At 47.0% G+C, this 14,819-nt stretch overlaps 1 protein-coding gene across 1 annotated transcript in view; it reads left to right on the top strand.

The window, feature by feature from the left end:
* Positions 1-4,076, top strand: part of LOC144138671 (stearoyl-CoA desaturase 5-like) — a 32,081-nt gene extending 28,005 nt beyond the window's left edge. Inside the window, exon 6 of the mRNA XM_077671063.1 lies at positions 2,043-4,076. Coding sequence (XP_077527189.1) covers positions 2,043-2,222 — 180 coding nt within the window. The 3' untranslated portion in view covers positions 2,223-4,076. The remainder of the gene's footprint in view (positions 1-2,042) is intronic.
* The last annotated feature ends 10,743 nt before the right edge of the window (positions 4,077-14,819 follow it).

The raw sequence follows: 14,819 nt of genomic DNA, 5'->3' as shown, positions 1-14,819 counted from the left end.
AGCAATGTTGTCTGATTTGATTGACATTGGTGCCCCAGGAAAACGTTAAGCGATACATCGGCTGTAGCAAAGTCCCTTCTATTTCTTTTTTTGCTTTCGCATCCCCTTATCTCTCCATCACTATGTGTCTGTAATTTGTAGGCCCGCCTTTTCCAAAGGCACTGGCCGGCCTCCTACTCCACGTCCCCTCTAGCAGGGGTGGCCTGCAATCGTTTATACTCGGGTAGTCGACTGTCATTCAAAATCTCTCTCTCTCTCTCTCTCTCTCTCTCTCTCTCTCTCTCTCTCTCTCTCTCTCTCTCTCTCTCTCTCTCTCCTCGAAGTTTTGCACAAAGTAAGACATAAAAGACCTAAAAAAACATAAAAAAGACATAAAAAGACATAAAAAAGACAAAAAAAAAAGTAACACCACACAAATGCAAATGATTGTGTTTCGAGAATTGCGAATTGTGTCAACCCTTGGAGCAATATTGCTAGCGGTTCCAACCAGGCAGCATATCAGGAGAGGGGGCAAGGCGCCATGCCTGCGGGGCTACAAATTGCAGTTCGCACATAACAGTGTCCGGCTGTAGACGTGGATTAAGGTTTGTTGAACGTAGTAAAGCCTCGAGACCACCTGCACCTCTCTTCTATCATCAAACAACTGATTTGAGCCGAAGGTGAAGCAATGTCTCAAATCTGAGGCTACAGGGAGAGTTTGCATGCAGGTCCAATTTTTCGAACAATAACCTATTAATGCGCCATTTAACACACGTCGCTAAACCACGGGATACAAAATTGTAATTGAGTTAAAGCCGCCGATTTGTAACCAATCACATTTGGCCACACTTGGCAGGGCGGTAAATACCTCAAGATGGTTTTTAAGTAAGAAAGAAAAACAATATATAATATGCGCAGGGACAATAGCGCTAATTCACGCCTTGTGATTTTGTTCACGCGCAGATTCTCTACTGGCATGCTGGGCCTCGTCATTCGCCGAATTCGCTTACTTTGTCACACCGATTGGTCATTCTGAAGCGTTGCGGTGAAGCCACGTGCGGCGATTTTTTTAATATTTTGCCACAGTCATAAAGGATTAACACAATATTAATACGCTGAAAAGGGTGCGCCTATCAATAGTTTTATAGCGAGAGTTTCATTGCAGTGTACTATAGAGTGTTGTCTCCTTATCGACAGTTAGATTGTGCGCCAACAGTCGGCATATCAATGACATCGATACTTCTGTGCCGCCTCTACGTCGTTAGAAAGCTCCGCCGGTCGTCCTCCTTCAGAGAGTGGAATTGATGATTGTTCTTTGTATGAATGGGTGGGTAGTTCCGGAAAACGGGATTGCTCGTCAAGCTAGCAGTGCCATTCATTCATGGTGTCACCACGCTTTGGGTTTATTAACAGCGAAGGTGTACCTGCTCGAGGTTTTCATCGGGCGAAATATGGTACCGCAGTCGCAGCGATGTGGAGAGGGCATAGCCTGGAGCAAGCGCCAAGCACACATGCAGCAAGTTAAAGGAATGTTTGAATGAGACGCTTATTTGGGGCAAACTTTTTTTGGAACTACTAAATCTGGTCGCAATGTTAATGCTTGTCAACATTGTTGAAGAAAACATTAAGCACGTTTGAGGCAAGACGTCAATTCAGAAGTGATAAGAACTAAAAGTGAACTAAAGTGAACTAAAGTGAAAGTAAAAGCGAACGAAAGTAAAGGCAAAGTTAAATAAGTGAACTAAAAATACAACGAGGCTTGAATTTTGCGACAGCAAATAAAAAAATACGCCGTGAAAAAAAAAAAAAAAGCGCTCACTGCAGCCCATCGGGGCAGTGTTGCAAGTTCAAAAGTAACAAAAGGTTCCAGTAGATGGCGCGAGCAGTGGGACACGGCAAAAATTAATTGGCGCGAACGGGAATCGGTGTGCTGGCTTGAGAAGTTCTATGAAGACTAGCCGTGCGTTTCGGGAACTGCAGGCAGCTTTGCTGTTAACATCAGCGTTTGCGAATTGAATTCAGTGTAGGTGGGCTAATTTTGATCCTTTGCGAATTTGGCGCAGGACTACAAGAGCAGCGAGTTCGGGCCCCTGCTCAACCCGGCTACCATCTTCATCGACCTGATGGCCTATATTGGGCAAGCGTACGACCTCAAGACAACGCCTAAGCACCTCATCCAGAAGCGTATCGAAAGGACCGGAGACGAGAAGCAGCATTTCCTGAAAGCCTTTGTGCCAACCTGAGCGCCCGCTGTCCTTGTCTTGTCTCCACCGCGAACAGCATAACGATGCTTGTACCTTAATCACTGTTTCAATGATTTGATGTGGCCCACAGCTAGCTTGCTTGCTTGCACAAATTGTCACCTCACACTGTCGAAACACCGCCTGTTCGTTCCATCCATTGCCTAGTAAGTAATAACCCAAGTTTCTGTCAGTTTCGCCTGATAAAAAGGTGAAGTTTGGAGTCTACCAGAAGACAAAATACGCCGAATTTAGAATTAAGGTCTATGAAAGAGTGTAAAAGGCGCGTTTAGTTAATGTTAGTGCTAGGTTTATTCGTGTGTTTACTGTTACAGTAGTATGTGGGCGTTGCGGGAAAGTCATCTGGATAAACTAAGTGTCACTAACATATTTCGCTTGATTACTATTTACAAAAGAAGTTAAATCAAATAACACAGAGAGAATTCGGAGAGGCATAGATTCAGTGGTGATATAAATAGCTGGTCATACACGGATATGAATATATCTGGGTTCGTTACAGAGAGTTCCGGGAATATAATCAAGAACCACCAAAAATTATTCGGAAAATTCAAGTGGAGAAACTAAAATTTATATTAGCTGCATCGATTGTATACAGCGGACATCCGAAAAAGGATTGTAGTTCACCTCTTCTCCGTCAGCGTGTCTCGCGCGACAATTTAAATTTTTGTAGCCCGCCGCGGCGACTCAGTGGCTAAGGCGTCGTGCTGCCGAGCCCAAGGACGCAGGTTCGGTTCCCGGCCGTTGCGGCCGCTTTTCTGATGGAGGCGAAAAGCGAAAACGCCCGTGTGTTAGAGATTTCGGCGCACGTTAAAGATCCCCAGGCGGTCAGAATTAATCCGGAGCGCTCCCCTACGGCACGGCTCATCGCCCCCCCCCCCCCCCCCCCCCTCTAGCGTGGACGCGTTAACCCTCATAATCAACCAAGTTTAAATTGTTATCAGGCAAGTAGCGTCCGCTTTTTTCGCTCCAATAAAATGCAGTTCTCGGTCAAAATAAAAAAAAGACAATTCGAATCACACCTGGTTTTTTGCTCCTTGACTATTAATTGCTTAATTGGGCCGCAATGCTCTTTAGCTTCTGTTTGATACTCTTCTTGTGCTGCTTTTACTTAGCCGGGCCAGTAGTCATGGCGTTCGCAGAGATTTTAAGCGGCAAATACAGGAATACTCAACATAGACAACCTGTCTACATTCATGAATCCCTTTAAATCACTCGCTCTAGTGAATTCTAAAGACATCCTTCTTATACGTGCTCGATTTCTGGACGCAGCTGTATTGTGATAGTAAGGCGGCCTTTGCAATAACTATTCCCTGCCGCAAAAAATATTTTTACGACTGTTAGATAGGTCGAAGTTCAGTCTTTTGTTATGTGAAGTATTTAGTCCACAGTGTGTATGCGTCTCGTTTAAGTTATCCGTGAATTGTTGCTGTATATGACGATATCGTTTTCTTTACGCAATAGGGGCTTAACGTTCATCCACACCCACTAGACTAGACATGAACCAAGCAGTAGGTGTTCTATGAATTGTTTGAAAAAAAGTGCTGCAAAAGCGGTACTGCAGAAACGCTGCAATACTACTGCAGTAGTGATTATTTGGAATCAAACAGACTTATTTTGCACGGCTGCTTCGCAAATAATCTGCACGAAAATATTTAGAAGGAATTGAACACCTTGTGAACGTCGTATAGTTTATGGCCACTGTACTCCGGCTACTGGCGCCATCTGGTGAACCTATTTGTTCATGTGGCACTTGTATACAGAATACTAAATAATAAATGAAACTTGTACATGACATGTCGTTGTCACCTCGTGTGAATAAAATTATCCACAAAAGTATTTAACTTGCATTTTCTGGCCCACTGGCAGTGATTGTAAGCGTTCGTTGTTGTGAACATTGATGGAGCAATATTCGCGGTAAGAAATTTTTTTTCTCATTCTCAACATCCAATCTTATTTCGTCATTCTGCATAGTCAGTAAGCAGGACATTAGAAACCACTGCGCATTCAACTAGTGGTGATATGTTTGAGTGGCGCCCCGTGGCCACTGACGTTATCTTTGGGACTCGCGCCGTAGTCTGCTACACCGATTTGTACGGGGCAGCACATTTCTGTGCTCAAACTCGCCCGTTCTATGCCTGAGTGCATTGAAGAGCGTCCTTGCCTTACTTCCATTTTATTTTGCACTTCTGACGCCTCTAAATACCGTCTAGGTGTGTACCGCAGCAAATAATTAGCATAACGTCATACTAACTCGCCTTTGCTAGCTTATTTGCAAGGTCCAATGCTCGGAGGTTCTCCCCGATAAGCATGAAATGTTTTTGAGATGCTGTCCAGAGGACTCAGCAGTCTTTAATGCTGTCACCAACAAGAGCATCGCATAGCATGCAGGAAATGAAACGGCCATCTTTCGTATTGATGTTGACTTGCATCAGGTGAATGTTATTTCTGAGCACAACACTCTTATTTTTCTGCATAGACATGAACTTTTCTTAGCATAAACGTCCCCAAACATGCAAATAGGCAGGTTTAGAAATGTTTGGGTGGGTACGTCACTCGCAACGTGCGTTCTTTAATCATGTGCAAATACATTGAGAGGGTTTGTACTACGTCACCGCGAAACGACGCACACAACGTTGTCCATAGCCCTCGGAGGCGACTTTCGTGCCCCCAATGTCTACTGTTGTCATCGTTAACAAAACTAAACGGCTATTTAAAATAAAACGGTTGTTGAAATACTTGCTAACCATTCCAGAAACAGTGTACCTGCCGGTTGCCAGAATAATTGGAAATGAAAGCGATGAATGAATATGCCCAAGCGCTTTATTGGAGCCCATTCTGGCGATCCATACTCTTCAAGAGTAAATAGCAATCCGTGGCCAAACTCGAGATTACGCCCATTGAATAGAAAAATATATTAGTGTTGCTCCCATAGGTGGAGTTTTATTTTAGCGCTTGTCTAAACATGTGGCAGATATAAATGCGTGTTGTAGATGCACGGTAAGTCCTCCAGGTTTGAACACATATGGTGTTTTATGGTATTTCTCACTTTTTACGTGATTAATTTATCTGTGCCTGCGTGCGTATATTGCATCGTACAAGATCACCGTTAAATAAAAAGAAAAACAGGGAAACATTGTGGAAATACATTATGTCGGCGCACTGGCAGAAATGGTGGAATAGGACTAGGGCTAGCTGTTCCATACTGACATTTTATAAAGACACGAAACAATAATGAGAAGGGGGTGGGTAATTCCTCAGTCTATTTCCTTCGGTTGTTTTAAGGCCAGAATACATGGAGCGAATTTTCGTTACGAAGTTTGCGCGGCGGAAAATCTGCCGCGGCAGGACGCTGTATGTTCGTCGGGCTGAACTATACATGGAGCGAATACACGGCGTCCGCCGCCCCGCCGCCGCTGGGTTGCTCTCTGTGTGGCTAACTAAACCTCCATGCCCAGAATCCACGGCGGCGTTCAGTAAACAGACCATAATGACGGAGCGTCCCGCTTGGGTTGTACGTCGTTTGACGATTCTGCGCGGCTCGGGGCCGTTTCTTCTGCTGCAATATGCGTTTTCAGTTCTCAAAAGCGCTAAAGGCAGCAGAAAAAAAAACACGTCCCCGGGTAGACTTGAACTAGCGACTCCCAGAACATGGAACTGGCGCTCCACCTCCACTTCATCTCAACAGATGGAGCTTTGGTGCAAAAAGAATGATAAACTGGTAGGCTGCATTAAGCGGGACCTTGATCAGTTAAGACAATCGGGAGAGGTGATTCTAGTGGGAGACAAGAAGACCCATATTGAGGACTTGGACGGATACACAGACCGCAATGGCAAACTCGTACTAGATATGTGTGAAGAACACAATCTCATTGTAGTAAACAGAGACAATAAATGTGAGGGGCAAATTATTCGGGAACGAGGGGAAACGCAGTCCAGTATAGACTACAGCCTCCTTTCAGAAGGAGTTTATGAAAGGTTGACTCAAATGGAAAGAGGTGATATAGGAGCCCGCAGCTTAGGAAGTGACAATAAACGTATAACTTTGACTTTTGCAAAAACTGAAGGTCAAAACCCGAAAACGGCGGTTCACGACTTGAAATTAAACGATCAGCAAATGGCTAATATTTCCCAAAGCCTGGAGACGGAAATCGAGAGACAACCTATAAAAGATTGGGAATACAGCGATCTGATTGGTTTCGTTCAAGGAAAGATAAGGAACGCTAAAGAACGCAACTACTGGAAAGGAAAAAGAAAGCCTAGAAGCTGATGGAACAAGAAAATCAAGGAAGCTATAACACAAAGACAGTAAGCATCGAGAGAGCACAGGGAGGCCAAGTGAGTGGGAACGCAAGCAGAGGAAATAACTTTGAAGTGGCATTGGTACCGCCTAAAGAAGCTAGAAGTACAAAAACCTGTACAGCAAAAACTTAAACGAGAAAGTGAGCGATGGATATCGAATATACGGTCAAGGGATGCAGGCCCGCCTAGAAAGTCTTGGAACCATGTAAAGGAACTAAGGAAAAAGACAGAAGAAGTACAACGTCGAGTCATAAACGGTGAAGGCCAGGTACTAAAAGGGGAAGAGGCGGCATTTCCCATACGCTCAATGACACAAGAGAAGTTCAAAAGAACGGAGAGAGGACTACAGCCTTTAGAGAGTGGGGCAACTGAGGTGCGTACAGATAGAAAGGTAAAGTTGGAGAATCTAAACTGGAAAAAAGCCGAAGAAAATGTTCCAGCTAATACGGCAACAGGGACAGATGAAATTCCTATACGGCTGGTCAACCTACTAGGCCTAAAAAGCAAGGCGCAACTGATTAGAGCAATCGAAAAGTGATAAAAACTAAGCAAGTACCGGACAATTGGCGTTAGATGAGGATGAAGATGATATATAGAAGTAAAGTTCAAAGGGCTGATGCCAATTTGTACAGGCCTAGTATACAGTTACCTCAGTGGCATACAGGCTGGCAATGCAAGCCATATGCCTTGCCTCAGTGGCATAAAGGGGAACGGCATATTGGGAGAACTACAAAATGGGTTCAGACGAGAAAGGCGCTTAGAGGACAATTTATTTGTCCTAACCCAATGCATACATGTGTCAATGGCTCAGAAGCGACCACTAGGGATAACATATCTCGAAATAAAGGGAGCCTATGACAATGTAGATAGAGAACTTCTATGGAGCATACTTGAGCGGGATGGATTAGGCCGGGAGTTTATACAGCTGTTGCAGGGAATTTACAATGAGAGAGAGGTGCAAAGTACCTGGGAGGAGCTAAAGTGCACGGAACCGGCCAGTCACAAGTAGAGGTTTAAAGCAGGGTTGTCCTCTGTCGCCATTGCTGTTCATGCTGTACATGGCAAGACTAGAAAGAAAGCTTGAAGGCAGTAAAATAGCCGCATGTCATAGCCGCATGCTATGTTATAGCCGCATGCTATGTTATAGCCGCAAAGGACAGGAAGTCGAACAACATATCTAGGGACTGATATATGTATAGAGATGACATAGTACTACTAGCAGTTAGCGAACAGTGTCTTCAACAGCTCACAGATATATGCGGGGAGGAAGCCACTGAGCTGGGGTTAGAGTCGGTAGTTCTGGTTCTGGACAGCAAAGTCGATAGTTCTGGTTTTAGATGCGACGGCATCTCATTCACTCGCCTTGTCCCTCCATACCGCGTTGTCGTTGTCCGTACACGCCCCTCCCCCATTCTCCTCGCCGCGCGAGCTGCGCTCTCCGCCGCTCACCCCCTCTCCTCTCCGATAGCGAACACTCTCTCGCGAGGGACATTGGATTGGATTAGATTGGATTGGCTTGGCTTGGCTTGGCTTGGCTTGGATGGATTGGATTGGATTGGCTTGGATGGGATTGGATTGGATTTGGATTCGATTGGATTAAAGTGGATTGTGTTGGATTGTGTTGCCTCATAGCCGCACCACGTTGCGTCATAGCCGCGGCAGGGGGTTCACGGCACGTTTCACGCGATGGGAGAATCAACCTAACGGAAACAACAACGGAACCCCCTATGCGTCGCATCTACACAGGGGTTCCCGCGAGGGGAGGTGGGAGTAATTTTTAATGACGACGCCAGTAACGAATCGGCATTCGTTCAACAAGCAACAATACCGTGGTTAACGAAATACAAATATCTGGGCATATGGATAAACGAAGGTCAGGCGTATATAAAAACTCATGAGGAGCATTTAAGAATGAAATGCAAAAGAAACGCCTCTATCATAAAGCACAGAGCACTGTGGAGATATAACAGATATGAAGTAGTGAGATGAATCTGGAAGGGTGTAATGGTACTACCACTCACATTTTCAAACGCAGTAGTGTGTGTCAAACCAGAGATTCCATCAGGGCTAGAAGTAAATCAGATAGCGGTAGGTCGATTGGCATTAGGAGCACACAGTAAAACAACAAATGAGGCAGTGCAGGGAGACATGGGATGGGCCTCCTTTGAAGTGAGAGAAGTACAAAGCAAAATATGTTTTGAAGAACGACTTCGAAATATTGATGACCAGAGATTGGCGGCCAAAGTGCTACGGTATCTTTACATGAAAAGTGTGGACACACAGTGGAGGAAAAGAACCAGAAGGCTCAGGACAGTGTATATGAAACCTGGAACTGCAGGGGAAACGACCAATGCTTTAAAAAATGAAGTGAAAGGAGCGGGGACAACGACGTGGAAAAATAGGATGGACGCGAAAACGTCCGTAGATGTACAGGATCGGGAAACAGCAGATCAAAAGAGAAAAAGTCTTCGATAATACCAAAGGGAGTGCATTGCTTTTCAAAGCTCGGGCGGGTTGCTTGCGGGCAAAAACGCTTATCCGCGAGCCGGTACAGGAAGAACTGTGAGCAGGCTGCGGCAGGGAGCCAGAAACCATCCGACATATTGTAACGTAGTGCAAAGGTATCCGTCCAGTCCTCAGTGAGGGAGCCACCCAACTGCCGGAACCCTTTTGCTTTAAGGTTAACGGAAAAGTGAATTGGACAGCAGTAGAGGTTAGTAAAAGGAGGTTAGAATGTTGGTGGGAAAGGAGCAGAGAACAATCTGGGAAGACAGGCGAACAAAGAAGTCAGACTAGACCAAAAATTTCATAAATGTCTTTTTTTGGCGACGTGATTGTACAGTGGCGTTACGACTAAGGTCGCTGTGCAACACCACCCCGCTGCAAAGGGGAAGCCGCTAAGCATCATCATCATCGAGCAACGGAGGCTTTGGGATTTGGTGGGAGGGGGAGCCTCAACTTCAGGGCCATAGAGGGGACGAAGAGGCGGCTGGAGTGGTGGTGGAAGAAAAGTAGGGAAGAGAGTGGGACGTAGGAAGAGTAATATACCGAATTAGAATTTAGAAGAGTGGTGTGTGTGTTGGTGGCGGGGGGGTAAACCGGTGTGCAAGGGCAGGAAGGGGGGAAGCGGTGGGAGTTTAAAACAGGGGGGGGGGGGGGGGGGGGGGCTAACTCAATAGGTTAGTTAAGGGTAGGGCAAATAAGTAGAACAACACAGGAAAGGCGGTTGGCAACAACCTACGTGTCCCGATACCAATGAAGGGCCTCTAATCATCATCATTGTGCTAGTCAAGCCAGGCTCTGAATCCATACGGCTGCCTGCTCCTAGTATTTTGTTGTATTTGAGAGGCCCTCGCAGTGATATCGCCTGTTCCCCACACGCCGATCTTGCAGACAGGCCCCATGTTGCTGGTAATACAAGTTATTAGCCGGATCGCCTTTATTTAACCTAATAAAAGCTATCTTACATGCCTATCTCGACGACACAAGCCACTGTAGTTGGGTCGGGACCGTGTTGCGCTGGCGGCTTGAGCCATCAGAAAAGCGCGGAGTACACTTCTTGCAACACCATTTTGCGAATCGATCTCAGATTTACCATCCGTTTTTTTAGCTCGTGTAGGCGCGGGACAAGCGCACGTCTATCAATCTCTTCCAAAGCGGCCGTCTGCAGCGGCCTGTACACGCCATACGCCATGGAGGGGAAATCGGAAGACCTGATTGGTTCCTTCGGTTTGCCGCTCACCGCCGCCCCGCCGCCGACGAGCTTTTCGGTCCCTGGTAGTATGGTAGCCACCATACTGGTAGATCGGCGGCGGACGACGTTTATGCCGCCGCCGCGCGTCGGGCGCGCGCCGCCGGGCGGTGTTCGTCGTGTTTCCGTCGCATATTCGCTCCATGTATTCTGGCCTTTAGACGTAGAAATATTGGACGAGGTTGAAACCACAATTGTTTTGTAAACGAGGAGGGTATGACGTCCGTTACCCATACGCGCACAGCCTCGGAGTTTCAACCGCCCACGCTATTGGAATCGTGCTCAAGCGCTAACCTTTGCCTGAATAAACATCCATGCCGGTTAGAAGCCTGGTGTAAAATCTGCAGGCGCCTATAGAAAGGGAAAGCTATATTGAACTCAACCTACATTTTTGAGACTCCACCTATGCAGTGCATGCCATGGCAGTGTAAAGTCACATGAGGGCTGCAATGCGTACTTTCGAGAACTCTGCGAGGTTACAAAAAACTCTTATACACTCTGCTTTGAAACGGATACCGAGGATCGTAATACGTGCCGGCAAAGCCCCCAATCCGGGAAAAAAAGGGCTGCAATTTTTTGCTTTTGCACTTTCTCCGTTCTCGGTTATTAGAAGATTGTTTGTTCTCTTTCTTTGAAAGATTGCTAGATATGAAAGCCGACGCCCTGATTATTTATTTATTTATTTATTTATTTATTTATTTTTTTCCTTATTTATGTATGTATTTATTTATTTATTTATTTGTTTATTACACCTCGAACGACTGCTCAGCCGTTTTACATGAGGGTGGGCACTCACCGATAACACAGTGGCTGAATGTCAGTACAGATTTTGTTCGATGGAAATATTTGGAGATGGAGTGGACCACGGCGCCGGCGAGAAGATTATTCCACTCTTCTGCTGTTTTAATAAAAAAGCAATGCTGATGGGCAAAGGTGAGCGTCTTCTCTGGATAAACAGCCAATGGGCGGTGAAGGAGGTCAGCGTGACGATGTACATGCAATAATGGAAAACAATCCGGATGGGGAGTTTCATTGGGTGTATGTTTAGGTAAATCCTCCAGCAGTCTAAAGTTTACTCCGCACTGCTGAGTGTATGAAGCACTATTGGCGGTGAGCGCGACCACGGGCGGCGCTGCGAAGCGCGCCTCCGTGACGCCGGGATAGGGATTCTCGCATTTGTCGTCTGCTTCACTCGGGCTCGTTCTCCCTGCTGTTTCTTCGCGCTCCGTTGGCGTCTGATGCTTGTCGGCGCCAGATTTTGCGTGTGCGTAACTTTTTATCATAATAATAGACCTAAAATCACATACACTAGCGCAAGGCGGGAGATAAAGTATAGTTTTGGATACCGTTACAGAAGAAACATTGACGGCGTTGCCCAATTCCTTGCGAAGCCGGTCCTGTGCGGAGCGCCAAGAGTCGGAGCTAGGCGTCAGCTTCTGTATTAAGCAATCTTTCGAACAAAGGGAACAGCCAGCTGCTAGTAACCGACAACAGCGAAAATACAAGACAAAACCAATTCCAGGGCCCGTTTGCCCGTACGCATAAGTTCTCGATTAAGTTCCCGCTTACGAATAAGACGCCAATAAGTTAAAGTCGGCCCTGGCAAATAAGCCGGTTGGAAAAAAACCCGACGGAAACGCTACCTTAGCCGAGCGTTTATATCAATTTCGGGCAAACGACTTATTACCTAGACATCGCTAAAGTCGTAGTTGAGAACTTATTCCCACACTTATCGCGTTCGAGCAAACGGGCCCAGGCCTTTGGGGCTGTCTGTTGGCTTTGGCAGAAGGCATTACGATTCCAGGTAATAGTATATAAGGAGATGGTAAGACAGGTTTTGTAACCTTGCCGAACGTGCGAAAGTATTGTATCACATCACTTTAAGTTGTCATGGCATAAAAGTATGCCAGCATACACTATGGGCCACAAAAAATTAGTTTGAGTTCCAAATAACCTGCTGCATGTACAGGCACGTGCTGGTTTTATACCGGGCTTCTAACCAGTATGGAGGTTTATTAAGCAAAACGAGCCAAGTCTACGGTAAAAATGCAGTAATACCATGTTCGTTCAGACCTGGGGGGATATATATTTCGGTGCATTTCCCACAGCCATATCTTCCCAATATTCAGATATGCGTTATAGGAAAACTGCACTCAAGAGGAGGAGAAAACTTTATTTAACATTAAAGTCAAGTAGATTAGTGGGCTGGTAAGAGTAATTTTGTTCAATCCATAGGACGCCATCCCAAGTAGACAAAGATATAGTTTTTTACGCCTGGAACGGCCGGAAAACAATAGAGCTGCTCGGAAATATTCATCGGTTTCTATTCTTGTAATACATGCACGAATACCATTTATTGCGTTCGTTAGCGAGTATATCAAGCCTTCAACACCGTAATCATGTCATAATTGTTCGGGTTGAGATTCAGTTCGTTATGATAACCATGGTTACGATAGAAATTCGGAGTACAAAAGCCACCTTCAAGTCCTCTGGACAACGTTGTCTGGGGCGCGATCGCGGTGGCGTAGCACAAGCCTTCTCATTGTATTTGCATGTGAATAAACAATGCACGCTGCGCATATGCACCTTCTTCACGTTCGACTCCGGCGCTACAGGTGGAGGATGGTCTATCCAGGCTGGAAAGGAAGAGCGGGGTCGCTCCGCTGCCGCACGCCGTTATGTCCCCGCTCAGGGCAACCACGCGCCGGCGCCGTGCACCTCTACGGAAGTCTCTTCTCCCGTCGGCGCATCCATCGATCACCGTGCTCGCGCCGAAGCGGTGGCGTCATCTTTCAGGGCGCAAGCGAGCTCGCCGTAATTGCCACTCTAATTGCAGCCAAGGCTGGCGCCGTCACGGAGTGCCTCACGCGCATCGTCTGCTAACCGCGTACCCAGTCAGGATATCGGGTTTCTACAATTCCCACACTTCTCTTCCCTAAATACTGCACGTCACTCGAATCAAACGGCGCCGCGCTGTACCAGAGTCGTTCCGAAACCGGCCAACACGAAACAGTTACGAAACAGGCCAACAAACGTCACCCCCATTCCAGTTCACCCCAAATGTTCGCCATATGTTGCCGTATACCCGCGAAGCTCGCCTGATAAGCCCATACACGCGTTGCACTGGTTCGAGTCTCTCACGGTTGCGAAGCACAGCAGGTTGGCAAGTCCAGGAGTAGCCGGCAGCCGCAGCCGAAGAATGCGGAGATCACTTGCTGATGCGACGCCGCTTTCTCTCGAAGGGCGGTTCCCTCCGCCGCCTGGGATCCGTGGATGCTTTGGCGGCTGGTCCTCCCGTACGGCTGAGTGGGTTGCCCCGAAGGGCGGTGGGCCGTGAGGGCCGGGGCAGCAACTGGCTGCAGCTGAGCACACTGCGCCTGGTGCTACCTTGATTGCAGGCCCCACCGGGCGGTTCAGCTGGTCCGTTCTCGCTGTCCATGGCGGCGGCGACTGGCAACCGGCCGTCCGGGTGCGGAGGGTTGCGCTGTTACCATCCGATGCAACCGATCCCGATTCTCTAGGGACGGAGCGGCGGATTCCCGCTAACTCTTGTACTGGCGGGAAAGCCTGCTTGTCAGCAGCTCGTCTGACATAATACGGTGTTGACATCGAAATACCCATTCGAGTTTTCTTTGCTTGGGAGTGTTACTCGGCAAAGCTGCGTTAGCGACAAGCAGGCAGAGCTCCTACGACTCACTTGTAGCAATACCAGCTGCCGGCGCCAACCGCAATACTAGCGGTTTATAGGCGCGCACCAACACACACACACGCACACGCACACGCACGCGCGCACACACACACACACACACACACACACACACACACACACACACACACACACACACACACACACACACACACACACACACACACACACACACACACACACACACACACACACACACACACACACACACACGCCACACACTCTCTATCTCTCTTTCTCTCTCTCTCTCTCTCTCTGTCTCTCTCTTTCTCGCTTTATCTGAAACACACCCGGACGCAGCAATAGCAGCTGCACTAGACCCAGCTGCACATAGACCCAGATTTTATTTTCACTTTAATCGCATGCTCGGCCTCGCCATTTGCCAAGTTCGCACATTTGGTCCCGCAGATTGGTCGTTCTGGAGCATTGCGGTGAAGCTCACCTGCGACGATTTCATAGCGTGTAGCTAAAATGCTTCAAGTAAGTTATTTATGCTATAAAATATACTAGCTGCAGTGTGTCGCAAATGCATATAACCACTTTCTCTCGTAGGAGTGAGTGAGAAAAATAAAGTTTATTTACTCACTCACTCGTACGAGAGAAAGATGTTATATGCATTTGCGACAAACTGCAGCTAATATTTTCTGCCATCACTGCACAGGTCGGAAAGTCATGCGAAAAGAACGAAGTTGCGCGCTCCCTTTTAAAAGCCTTGCCCCGAGGAAGAGCCCGGAATGTTTCATATGACATGCTTGCAGTAACACATAACGTTATCTTACTTATTTGACGCCAACAGGCAAAAAAATCGGCTGTGAACGCTCCT

The sequence above is a fragment of the Haemaphysalis longicornis genome, unplaced genomic scaffold, assembly GCF_048455015.1.
Source record: "Haemaphysalis longicornis isolate Haplotype H1 unplaced genomic scaffold, Haemaphysalis longicornis Haplotype H1 scaffold_1, whole genome shotgun sequence".
In the NCBI taxonomy this organism is placed as follows: domain Eukaryota; kingdom Metazoa; phylum Arthropoda; class Arachnida; order Ixodida; family Ixodidae; genus Haemaphysalis; species Haemaphysalis longicornis.
This window is presented reverse-complemented; position numbering and strand designations above follow the sequence as displayed.